Below are 12,500 nucleotides of genomic sequence, written 5' to 3'. Positions count from 1 at the left end.
TCTGACACACAGACAGACGGACATAGCTGTAGCGCACGCGCACAGATCGCAATTTTCATGATAATTTGATAAATTTTGAACACTATTGAAAATATTGTACCCCCGAATAGGGCTTTTGGGCTCACATTTAAGTTAAGTGTTCTATTATGTCAACAAAAGTTGGTAAAACTTATTTTATAGAACTTTAAATGACACTATCGATTATTGTAATGATCGGCCGTATTTGACCCTAGCCCCCATACAAACTCCTCTTCAGAAAATTACTTCAAGATCAAACAAGTAAGAAATTATAGTCGGCCGAGGCCGAACATATAATACCCTACACATGTTACAAAAAGTAAAATGTTATTTAGTTTTCATAATAAAACATTTAAGTTGAATTCTACCTTGCCTCAGATATACTTAAGCCACTTATTGTTGAATAAAACTGTGTATATTTAAGTCAAATTTTGAAAGGGGCTTTTTATAGGGGTTAGGGTCAAATGAGGCCCTATAATTATAGAGTTCATGATGATCATCAAGGTAAGTATAGAATATGGCTTTGCAGCTTTTTGTCGAAATACAAGTATATTAAACATAATTATGAACCTAAAAGCCCTATTCGGCGGGATCAGTTGTTTGGGTGCTAGGTGAAATAATGGACCGAGGTTAACTACTTTTAACATGCTTCGTCTACGGTACCATAGAGGATCATGTGAGAAATTTCATTGAATTATCTCCAAAATTGTGACCTGTAGTTTGAATACAAGGTTTACAAGTCCTATTCAGGGGTTCAGTTGTATGGCGGCTAAATGAAATAAAGAACCGATCTTAACCATTTTTAGTAGGCTTCGTCCCTGGGACATGACTGTCGAGAGTTTTAACGGGAGCACCTGCATTGACGGCCTTATCTCACGGTGGTCTTTTTCATCCACTGTGTAAACTTGAGAACGGTCTACCATCGCCCCTTTATTCTTTAATGAAGAACTCAGGTGGCAATTTTTGTACATTGGCTTTGACCAGTCCATGCACAAGTTTACTTTGCTGGAGTACTCGAGCTATCTAATCTCTGACCATTGGATGGATGGCCTCTGTTGATTCGGCAACAGCACCTAGAGACGTAACCGGTGGACCGAAGTACGATCCAACAATAAGCCGAAGACATTGTTCTTACTCACAGGGACACACTGGTAATTCTGATATGAACAGATTATACTTTGAACATATCTGGGCAAGAAAGACAAATTCAATGGTATCATATGTATATGATACCATTCATCCATCATCATTCAACCCAGCACACAACTCATTCATACGACACATTCATTGGGGACGGGTGGGGTAAGTCCCGCCGAACCTCACATTCATACCGCACCGTACCGTAAAATTAATACAAACTCATTTCCAACGCTTAGTCGCACAGTCAATCCTCTGTGGCGTATTTGTTGTTTTCGGCAACAGCACCGAACTAATCCCGAAATATTGACTATATTACGCATCAGTCTTTTAACCGCCACATACTCTCCCCGCGAGTTTGGGTTTAAACCACAGTGACTACGGGGAACCCGAAGAAACCTCAACCAACTGACCAGCCAGGACATAGTCCTGCGGGCAATTGGCCACCCGTAGAACCAGATTGTGCGGTGCTCTGGTCTGACCTCTGACAATCTATGCAAGGACTAAGCCAAGCAGTAAACTAAAATAAAATAATAAAAAAATAACATTTTTAACATACTGATTGGTGTAGGGTATCATATAGTCGGCCATGCCGGACTATACATTCATACTTGTTGTTATTGCTGCTGCTGTTGCTGCTTTGTCGTTTTCTGAAATTATCTTATCTTTATTGTATAGAATGAACTTTTTTTCCTCCCAAATTGATAACATATTTGAAACATTTGTATGGGAAGTTGTTTAGTTCTTGTTTAAGACCATAAAATACAATATTTGATTACAGAGAAGAAAAACAATTCAATATTAGAGTTTTTTATTGTTGTTATTGATCTAATCAGTTGTTTCGTTATATATAAATAATATAAATTTTTTTTGTATATTTCTGAACAAATAACAAACTTTGATTTATTTGTTTGAAACGAAATCATTAGTGCAATCGTTAAATTACACAGACCAGCGAAAGTAGACAACGACGAAAACTCGAAATGTAGTATATTTTTTTAGAGGATCAATCTGAATCAGGCCTTCAAGATATCATGTGATAAATTTTGGAAAACCCCCCTTTTTTCTTCGACCATTCTTTGAGACCGCGTAAGTTTTCACGCCCAATTATACAATTTTATATGTCATCTTAGAGTCAAATGTATCAGATCTATAAGATATATATCTATTTAAATAATATATATATTTTTGTATATTTCTGAACAAATAACAAACTTTAATTGATCAGCTTGAATCGAAATCATTAGTGAAAGCGCTTAATTACACAGGCCAAAAAAAGTAGAATAAAGTTAAAACCCAGATTTTTTCTAAAGGATCAATCTGAATCTGGTCATTAAAATATCATCCGATAAATTTGGAAAACCTCGCTTTCTTCGACCATTCTTTGAGACCGTAAAGAAGCGTGAAGAGACCTTTCAGATTGTCTGTTAAAAAGTGTATAATCGGGTTTTCAATATATTATGAAAACACCATTCTTATGACCTTATAACAGCGCGAAGACAAATTTATTTATACAATTCGCTATATCATCTTAAATCTGTCGACTTTAAAATTAACCCTCTAGGACCGACGTGGATTTTTTATAACTATTTTACTGACATGGTGTCTGCTAAACACCAATTTTGGATAGCTTATCCTTATAAATTTTTGTAAAGGTTTTTATGCAAAATTTAATTGTGTTATTAGTGTTTATAAGTGAATTTGGACCTTCAAGTCATTTTCTGAAAGGGAGTTTGTATGAGAGCTAGGATCAAACGTGGACCGATCATTACAAAACTCGGCAGTGTCATTTAAACTGTTATAAAACTAAGTTTTGACGATTTTTGTTGATATATTAAAACAATTTACATAATTATAATTGGATCAAAAGAAAAGTATGTGCCAAATATCATTGCGCGTGCGCACACGCTTTAAATGGATACATGGAAAGACGAGAAGAAAATGATTCTGAGCCGATTGCCGATTGATTGAAGGTGGTTGTAGGACCAATATTTTTAGGTGTTACAAACATTAGCACAAACGTATAATACCCTTACCACTATAGTGTTGTAAGATATACAAATTTTATTTTAAAGTCAAGAGATTGAATTTTTAGGATTCAAGCTCAAAGTTGTTTGTGCTCTAATACTTTTCAGGATATACAGTATTTCCAGGTTTTTCGAAATTGTTGATAAATATTCCAATGTTTCTTTCACTAAATTCGAGGACTTTAGTTCCAATAGTTTCCCAGATATAAGATTTCTTTATGTCACGCCCCCTGTTGCTAGTTTGCCCATTTTCTCTCAGATATAGTTTATTGTTTAATAGGGATGGTGCTACGACCACTATTGCCAGTCCGTTTCTAAAGATAACAAATGGGCCACCCTATTTGAATTCTCATCATCTATTCTGGTGATTAGGGTAGAGTATACTGGGGCAATCCTAATCTTTGCTGACATTAGGCCTGATATATGATCAAGACATCAAGACTATGGATAACCAAGATCTACTAGGTGTACAAGGTCTCTCAGATATACGTTATTATAATAAGGACAGAATGGTAGTACGGTTTCGGTTTTGGTCATCTTTTATCGTTATAATCGGTCGTTAGTTGAAATAACACTGTGTATAAAGAGTAAAAGTTGGTTGCGTTCTTTTTTAGTAATTCCAAGGCCGATGGGAGGTTAAAAAGGCCTATGTTGTTGGTACTCAATGGATAACTGCCTAGTGAAGCAGATAGTCTTTAGGATGTTCAGCTCAATTAACCCTAGATATTCTATAGTAAATAGATCAAGCGATGGTACAAATCTTTGCAAAGTTCTGAACTATAGTTTCAGCTCTCCAAATGATCTATATAATTTCTCCATATGTTCTAATTTATCAAGGATTTGAGCGACCATTGGCAGAGATACAAGCCGATTGGTGGAGCAAACATTTTTGTTAGACGGCAGAGACTTTTGGAATTACGTGTGGGGGCTAAATTTAACTTTTTTTTTTAGAAAATTGTTCTTATAATTGTTTCTGTATATTAGTTTGTTATATAGAAATCCTCCTCTATATAAATTATTCTAATGGGATTCCACGACATGTTAAGTTATTGTTTTGAAGAGCTCAATTCTTGGACATTTATTTATATCCAATATCAACTTAAATTTAATACATCAGAATAAATTACATTTCCAAATTTCACTGCAAATAAAATAACTTCCTTCTCTACGTAATAACTTTTAATAAAAAATCTATTAATTTACAATCGAACCGAATCAATTAAAGTCTCTCTTTAATTACTCATAATCCCTGTTAATTAACATTCTCATCTATCTATCTTTTCTTTAATTAATTTTATAGAACACAAATTAGTAATGGTCGGTTTAGATAATGCTGGCAAAACCACAATACTCTATCAATTTCTTATGAATGAAGTCGTCCACACATCGCCCACAATTGGCTCAAATGTCGAAGAGGTAGTGTGGCGAAATATACATTTTCTTGTGTGGGATTTGGGAGGACAACAGAGTCTGAGAGCAGCATGGAGTACATATTATACAAATACAGAGGTGGGGGTTTAAATAAATTTCTTGTATAACGTAAAGTTTGTTTATATTATATATATTTTTGTATGTTTTCATTTTAGTTTATTATTATGGTTATCGACTCAACAGATCGTGAACGTTTGGCTGTGACACGTGAAGAATTGTATAGAATGTTGCAACACGAAGACTTGAGTAAAGCCAGTCTGCTGGTGTATGCCAATAAACAGGTTAGTTAGTGGGATTGAAATTGTGTTGGAATTTATTAGAAATTTTTTTGAATTTGTTTACTTACTGTTTTATGTTGATTTTAATGTTTTGTAATATTTTGTTGTTTGTTTTTTGTTTATAGGACTTAAAAGGCTCAATGTCAGCTGCTGAAATATCACGTCAATTGGATTTAACCTCAATTAAAAAACATCAATGGCACATACAAGGCTGCTGTGCGTTAACGGGAGAAGGGTGAGTTTAAGTTTATATTTTTAGTTCAGTTCTAGTTTAGATCTAATTCAGTTCTAGTTCAGTTCTAGTTCAGTTCTAGTTCAGTTCTAGTTCAGTTCTAGCTCAGTTCTAGTTCAGATCTAGTTCAGTTCTAGTTCAGTTCTAGTTCAGTTCTAGTTCAGTTCTAGTTCAGTTCTAGTTCAGTTATAGTTCAGTTCTAGTTCAGTTCTAGTTCAGTCCTAGTTCAGTTCCAGTTCAGTTCTAGTTCAGTTCTAGTTCAGTTCTAGTTCAGTTCTAGTTCAGTTCTAGTTCAGTTCTAGTTCATTTCTAGTTCAGTTCTAGTTCAGTTCTAGTTCAGTTCTAGTTCAGTTCTAGTTCAGTTCTAGTTCAGTTCTAGTTCAGTTCCAGTTCAGTTCTAGTTCAGTTCTAGTTCAGGTCTAGTTCAGTTATAGTTCTGTTCTAGTTCAGTTTTAGTTCATTTCTAGTTCAATTCTAGTTCAGTTCTAGTTCAGATGTAGTTCGGTTCTAGTTCAGTTCCAGTTCAGTTCTAGTTCAGTTGTAGTTCAGTTGTAGTTCAGTTCCAGTTCAGTTCTAGTTCAGTTCTAGTTCAGTTCTAGTTCAGTTCTAGTTCAGTTCTAGTTCAGTTCTAGTTCAGTTCTAGTTCAGTTCTAGTTCAGTTCTAGTTCAGTTCTAGTTCAGTTCTAGTTCAGTTCTAGTTCAGTTCTAGTTCAGTTCTAGTTCAGTTCTAGTTTAGTTCTAGTTTGGGGTTAGTCCTAGACCTAGTTCAAGTTCTAGTTTAATTATAGTTAAGTTTCATGTAATTATTAGATTATAATTTCTATATTTAGGAATATCTGTTTTTATCTAATAACAATAAAGACAATATTTTTATTATCTGAAGCTAAAAATATATTGAGATTTAGATATTACGATAAACATTTCTCATCAGCAAGGTTTTTTATCGAATAACTAATAACCCTTATGTTTCAAAACGTTTAGATTATCTTAAAATTTTAGCAATAATAAAACTTTTATGATTTTTTTGATAAGATTAAAAATAAATGGTTGGTATTTAAAAATTCCTCACTGTATTTTGACTTCGTTTATTTATATGTTTGGATTTAAAGCAGTAATTTATAAATTTCGCTATTCTTGCTATTTTTCAGACTCTATCAGGGTTTGGAATGGATTGTTCAACGCATCAAAAAGAAATGACATACTCAAATGGACTGCGATAGTAGTTTATAGTTAAATCAATAATTAAATTACTATTTATATATTATTAAATAACAAAAAGATTTATAATAATTTTATATATACAAAAGAAAATTAACAATGAAGAAAAACAATTTAATTATTTGTAAGTAAATGTAATTTGTAAATCGTAAACATAAAAAAAACAAAAACACATTTTAAAGCAGCCTCCCCTCTTAAAGTTTTATATTTATACACTAAAGTACTCCATTATGAATTAAACTGATAAATTATATAAAAGTAAAAAGATTTATTGGATTTATTTTGTAATCCATTAAAAAATAAATTCTAAAACTGAAAAATAGAGTAGAAATCAAAAGGGAGTAGTTTTTAAAACGACACAGGCAAAGGATAAAAATTTTAAATTAATATTTGATTCGATTTTTTTAAATTTAAAAGAAAAAATGATTTCCCCTTTTGCATTTTTCCTTTTTTATATAACAGTTTTAGAATTGTATAATTTATAGTTTTATTTTAATTTTTTTTAGTTTAAGTATTTTAATTTAACAGATGTTCAAAAAAATAAAAAAACTGTAAATTAACTAAAAGAAAGAACCTTAGATAAATATAAATACTTAATGAGAATTTAAAGAAATGTAAGTTATTTTTTTGACGACAGGCGCCTTTTTTTATTCAAACAACTAATTTACCAAAGCGCATTGTATGTTTTTTTTTTAACTTATAAGTTTATACTCTTATTATTTAAATAATTTAATTTGTTTTTGTTTTAATTGCTTTTATAATAAAATAAATTAAAATATAATTTATCTTTATAATAAATAAAATTTTTATAAGTTTTTCTTTAACAAATCGAAAGTAACAAATTCTATAATGTACAATTATTGTGTGCTCTTAAGGAACTTGTTTTTACATATAAAAATAATAAAATAAATTTAATTAGTAAAATATATTTTATAAGTTTTAAACAGAAATTTTTATTTGTTTTTTTTCTAAATTTCGTGGTTAAATTTCATTTTTTGACAGTAATTGTAAAAAGAAAATTAAGAATTATACATTTAATGCATACAAAATTCGAAATATTTGCCAAAACTCAGAACAGTAATGAACAAGAAAAATTAAAACAAAACTTGTATTGTAAAGCTAAATAATAAAAATAAGTATAAAAAATTATTAAATAAATATTATATAAAAATATATTAAAAAAATGTTTAATGCTATGTCTTTTGATTAATACATATAGGTAAATTAGAGATAGATATTTAGATAGATGGATAGATAGATAGATAGATAGATAGATAGATAGATAGATAGATAGATAGATAGATAGATAGATAGATAGATAGATAGATAGATAGTTAGATAGATAGATAGATAGATAGATAGATAGATAGATAGATAGATAGATAGATAGATAGATAGATAGATAGATAGATAGATAGATTGATAGATAGATAGATAGATAGATAGATAGATAGATAGATAGATAGATAGATAGATAGATAGATAGATAGATAGATAGATAGATAGATAGATAGATGGATAGATAGTTAGACAATTCAGTTCTATTTTAGTTCTAGTAATGTTCAGTTCTGGTTCAGTACCAATTCAGTTATAGTTCAGTTCTACTTTGGTTCTAGTTAAGTTCTAGTTCAGTTCTAGTTTAGATCTAGTTCAGTTCTAGTTAAATTCTAGTTCAGTTCTAGTTCAGTTCTAGTTCAGTTCTAGTTCAGTTCTAGTTCAGTTCTAGTTCAGTTCTAGTTCAGTTCTAGTTCAGTTCTAGTTCAGTTCTAGTTCAGTTCTAGTTCTAGTTTAGTTCTAGTTCAGATCTAGTCCAGTTCTAGTCCAGTTCTAGTCCAGTTCTAGTTCAGTTCTAGTCCAGTTCTAGTTCAGTTCTGGTTCGTTTCTAGTTTAGTTCTAGTTAAGTTCTAGTTCAATTCCAATTCAGTTATAGTTCAGTTCTAGTTCAGTTCTAGTTCAGTTCTAGTTCAGTTCTAGTTCAGTTCTAGTTCAGTTCTAGTTCAGTTCTAGTTCAGTTCTAGTTCAATTCTAGTCCAGTTCTAGTACAGTTCTAGTTCAGTTCTAGTTCAGCTCAAGTTAAGTTCTAGTATAGTTCTAGTTAAATTCTAGTTTAGTTCTAGCTCAGTTCTAGTTCAGTTCTAGTTCAATTCTGGTTCAGTTCTAGTTAAGTTCTGGTTTAGTTCTAGTTCAGTTCTAGTTCAGTTCTAGTCCAGTTCTAGTACAGTTCTAGTTAAACTCTACTTCAGTTCTATTTTTGTTCCAGTTAAGTTCTAGTACATTTCTAAATCAAGTTAAAGTTTAAATTATTTTCCAGTTCAGTTCTAGTTCTGTTCTATTTCAATTCCAGTTCAGTTCTAATTTTGTTCTGTTTAAACTCCAGTTCAGTTTTAGTAAAGTTCTAGTTTAATTGCGGCTAGATCTAGTAAAGTTTAAATTCAATGATAGTACAGTTCTAGTCCAGTTTCAGTTCAAGTTAAATTTCAGTTCTGGTCTCTTTCTTGATATGTCTTGAATGATTTATTTATACTCCTAATATTTGTCAATATTTGTTAATTAATCCATTTAGAAGTTATATATTGATCAGGGGAATTACTCTATAAATTAAACACCAAATGAAATTATAACAGGATTACAATTACAAAACTGTAGTTGTTTTTTTTACTAAACTAAACTATACTAATATTTGCAAAATTTTCCATTAAAGAGAAATTTATTAATATAGTTTAAACGTGAAATTTTAAACCAAAATGTTAAAATGTAAATCCCCTTAAATTTTACAACAAATTTACTTTGTAAGGAATAAAATGTTGAAAAACACACGCAACAAATTCTCTTAGCAAAATACTTATTTTCCTAAAAATCTGGTTTCTTCCAGAGATATATATATATATATTGTAGTACAAATAAAAAGCTTTTGTAGTAAAAGCTCTTTTCTTGTACTCAGCTATACTCTCTCTCTCTCTCTCTCTTAGTGATCTTTAGCAAATAAATAAACAGCAGCAACTATACGAAATGACAAGTTTAGTATTAAAAGTGCATAGAGATTATCAACAACTTAAATTAATTTTAATTAAAATGTCTACAACAAACAATAATCAATTAATTAATCAAACCGTGGTCACAGCTATGGGAGCTCATATTTTGCCATCAATATCCCATTCATCATACGATCTCAAATTGCAATTTAATGAAAATGGTTCTGCTACTCCCGATCAGCAGTTAAAATTCGAAATTGAGAAAAAGGTAAAGAATAAAGAATTCTTTTATGGCATAGAAATCTTGGCGAGAAATCATCATGCCAATACTTTACTGGATTATAAAGCATTTGGTTCTATTATGCCTTTATTTACCTCCATAGTTTGGTTAAGTTCTGATTACTGGGCCGTAGAGAATATCGAAGAAGTAGAATCAATAAAATTGGCGCGTAAATTACAGCCACATGGTATAGTGTTGCCACATTTCTCTTGTTATCGTTTGCAAGAGCCGAGATTAAAAGAATTTTTAAATTTAAATTTTTCCAATGTTTTGGCCATACGTGGTGATTTTTTCGAACCAAATCAATCGTATAAATATTCGGAGGAATTAGTGGCTAATATACGTAAATTGAAAGGAGGTAAGTAGGGAGTATCGTTACTGTATTATTTGTAAATATATATTATCAATCTGATAAGAAATTAAAGTAAACAAATTAACACAACTAATTATAGAAAAAAAAAAAACTATTGTCTAGTGTAATGTTATAAAATTGTCATTTGATAATTTTGTTAATTCTGGAAATTAAATGTATGTATTGTTTTTGTCATTTTTTTTAGATTCTATAACAATTGGAGTTGGTGGTTATCCAGAAGGTCATCCGGAATGTCTTTCATTAGAAGATGATTTAAATAATTTGGCGAAAAAAGTAAGAATTGGAAAAATTAAAAAAAAAATATAAGATTTTCCATAACCACCTTCAAATTTGGGGTCTTGACAATATACTAAAACGATTTTTTTAAATATATTTTTTAATAATATTTATATTTTAATAATATTTTAAAATAATTCGGCCAACTCTTGGTTCAAAATTAAAAGCAATTTAAGATTGAAAATAAGATTAGCTGCAGAAGCTCTTAGTAAGTTAATTAGCTAGTTAGATAGATAGATAGATAGATAGATAGATAGATAGATAGATAGATAGATAGATAGATAGATAGATAGATAGATAGATAGATAGATAGATAGATAGATAGATAGATAGATAGATAGATAGATAGATAGATAGATAGATAGATAGATAGATAGATAGATAGATAGATAGATAGATAGATAGATAGATAGATAGATAGATAGGTATATAGATAGATGGATAGATAGATAAATAGATAGTTAGTTAGTTACTAAGTTAGTTAGTTAGTTAGTAACTAAGTTAGTTAGTTACTAAGTTAGTTAGTTAGTTAGTTAGTAACTAAGTTAGTTTGAACGTCTTACTTTTTGGTTCTTGAAACTTTTCGATTCAATACGATTGAAGTGCACAATTCATTCTTTCATAACTCTGACCCTTAACAGTGCAAAAAAGTGTCAAAAAATTACAAAAATCTAGTCGCGGAAAAACCCCCTAAATTCAAAATTATTATTTACTATTATTTTAATTAATTACAAACAAAATATTTGATTGTCTTTTTTTTGCAACAGGTTCAAGCCGGTGCTGATTTCATAATAACACAAATTTGTTTCTCTCCACAAGCGATAATTGATTTTGTTAAAAATTGTCGTTCGAAAGCTATAAATGTACCCATATTAGTTGGTATCTTTGCACCCGATAATTTACGTATGCTGGAGGCTATATTACGTATTACCAAGATCAAAATGCCTGCAGCAGAATTAGAAGAATATCGGCAACAGAATGAATTGGGTCATATAAATTTCAGAGATTATGCCGTTAATAAAGCGGTACAAATGATAGAAGCGATATTTGCCAGTGATGCAGATGTTTATGGTTTGCAATTTTTTACCATGAATAAATTTAAGAATATACCAAAAGTTTTGAGTGCTTTAGAGAAAAATAAAAATTTAATAAAGAAAAGATGAGAAATATCGAAATGGGGTTTTATTTACAATAAACATTTTCTAATAACATTATTCTTTGCAACATTCATCTTCTATTTGATACTTTTTTCCATTAACATTCAGCTAATTTATAAAATCTCTTTATTTAATAATTTCCCTTAGGAGTGACATTTCCTCTACTAATAATAAATATTTCCTTAAACAATTTCAGTTTACACTCGGCCGCTACTAAAACAACACATACTAAACCGTTGTTCGTTTTGAAATTATAAGTTAAATTTAGTAAAAGTGTTTAAATTTTAATAAAATTTATAAATTATAAAGTGTTTTTTTATAGTTTAATAAAATTTACATAATAATCCTCAAGAAATAAGTGTTAAAATATAGTTTTTCATTAAAATAAATTGGCAAAAGAAAAGAAAATTCATCAAGAAAAAATGTGTATACGCAAAAGTGTATTGTTTGTGCATTCAGTGGTTCTAAGCTATTGCTGTTGTTGTTGTTTTTCTTTTTGTATATTCAAAAGCCCTTTGCGCATTGGTATGTGTGATTGTTGATGGGTGGGAGAGTGCAACAAGGGTAAAGTTAACCAATTGTTTTTGGTTAAAGATTAAAAAAAGAGAATAATTTAGTTTTTTGGTAAAAAGAAGTTAATTCACAGTGTTGCCATTTATTAAAATAGTGTAAATAAAACGGTAAACGGTTCGGGAACGGTTTAAATAAAAATTATCATAATTATGTGTAACGTCGTAATCCATTAAAGTGTACAAAAAAGGTGAGTGAAATAGAAAATTCATCGATAATTTGTATATGTCAACAGTGGAGTCGCGATATGGTGAACTAATCTAGTCTTTAGTCTAGTCTATAGTCTATAGTCTAGTCTATAGTCTAGTTTATAGTCTAGTCTATAGTCTAGTCTATAGTCTACTCTATAGTCTAGTCTATAGTCTAGTCTATACTCTAGTCTATACTCTAGTATATACTCTAGTATATAGTCTAGTCTATAGCCTAGTCTAGAGTCTAGTCTATAGTCTAGTCTATAGTCTAGTCTATAGTCTAGTCTATAGTCTAGTCTATAGTCTAGTATATAGTCTAGTCTATAGTCTAGTCTATAGT

General features: G+C 30.2%; 2 protein-coding genes across 7 annotated transcripts in view; both read left to right on the top strand.

Moving 5' to 3' along the window:
• LOC111684313 (ADP-ribosylation factor-like protein 5B) overlaps nucleotides 1-6,434 on the top strand; it is a 22,086-nt gene extending 15,652 nt beyond the window's left edge. For all 6 annotated transcript variants that reach the window (XM_046946566.1, XM_023446457.2, XM_023446455.2 and 3 more), the window contains exons 3-6: nucleotides 4,483-4,691; nucleotides 4,769-4,894; nucleotides 5,017-5,126; nucleotides 6,272-6,434. In XM_046946566.1, the coding sequence (XP_046802522.1) occupies nucleotides 4,483-4,691; nucleotides 4,769-4,894; nucleotides 5,017-5,126; nucleotides 6,272-6,320 (494 nt within the window). In that variant the 3' untranslated portion in view covers nucleotides 6,321-6,434. The remainder of the gene's footprint in view (nucleotides 1-4,482; nucleotides 4,692-4,768; nucleotides 4,895-5,016; nucleotides 5,127-6,271) is intronic.
• Nucleotides 6,435-9,319: 2,885 nt separating this feature from the next.
• Nucleotides 9,320-11,412, top strand: LOC111684318 (methylenetetrahydrofolate reductase). The gene is made up of 3 exons (XM_046946745.1): nucleotides 9,320-9,951; nucleotides 10,151-10,239; nucleotides 11,010-11,412. Exons 1-3 carry the CDS (start codon nucleotides 9,351-9,353, stop codon nucleotides 11,403-11,405), a joined length of 1,086 nt encoding a protein of 361 aa, XP_046802701.1. The 5' UTR covers nucleotides 9,320-9,350; the 3' UTR covers nucleotides 11,406-11,412.
• Nucleotides 11,413-12,500: the final 1,088 nt, after the last annotated feature.

The sequence above is a fragment of the Lucilia cuprina genome, chromosome 3 (assembly GCF_022045245.1).
Source record: "Lucilia cuprina isolate Lc7/37 chromosome 3, ASM2204524v1, whole genome shotgun sequence".
In the NCBI taxonomy this organism is placed as follows: Eukaryota; Metazoa; Arthropoda; class Insecta; order Diptera; family Calliphoridae; genus Lucilia; species Lucilia cuprina.
The sequence above is the reverse complement of the archived record's forward strand: the minus strand, read 5'-3'. Positions and strand labels throughout refer to the sequence as shown.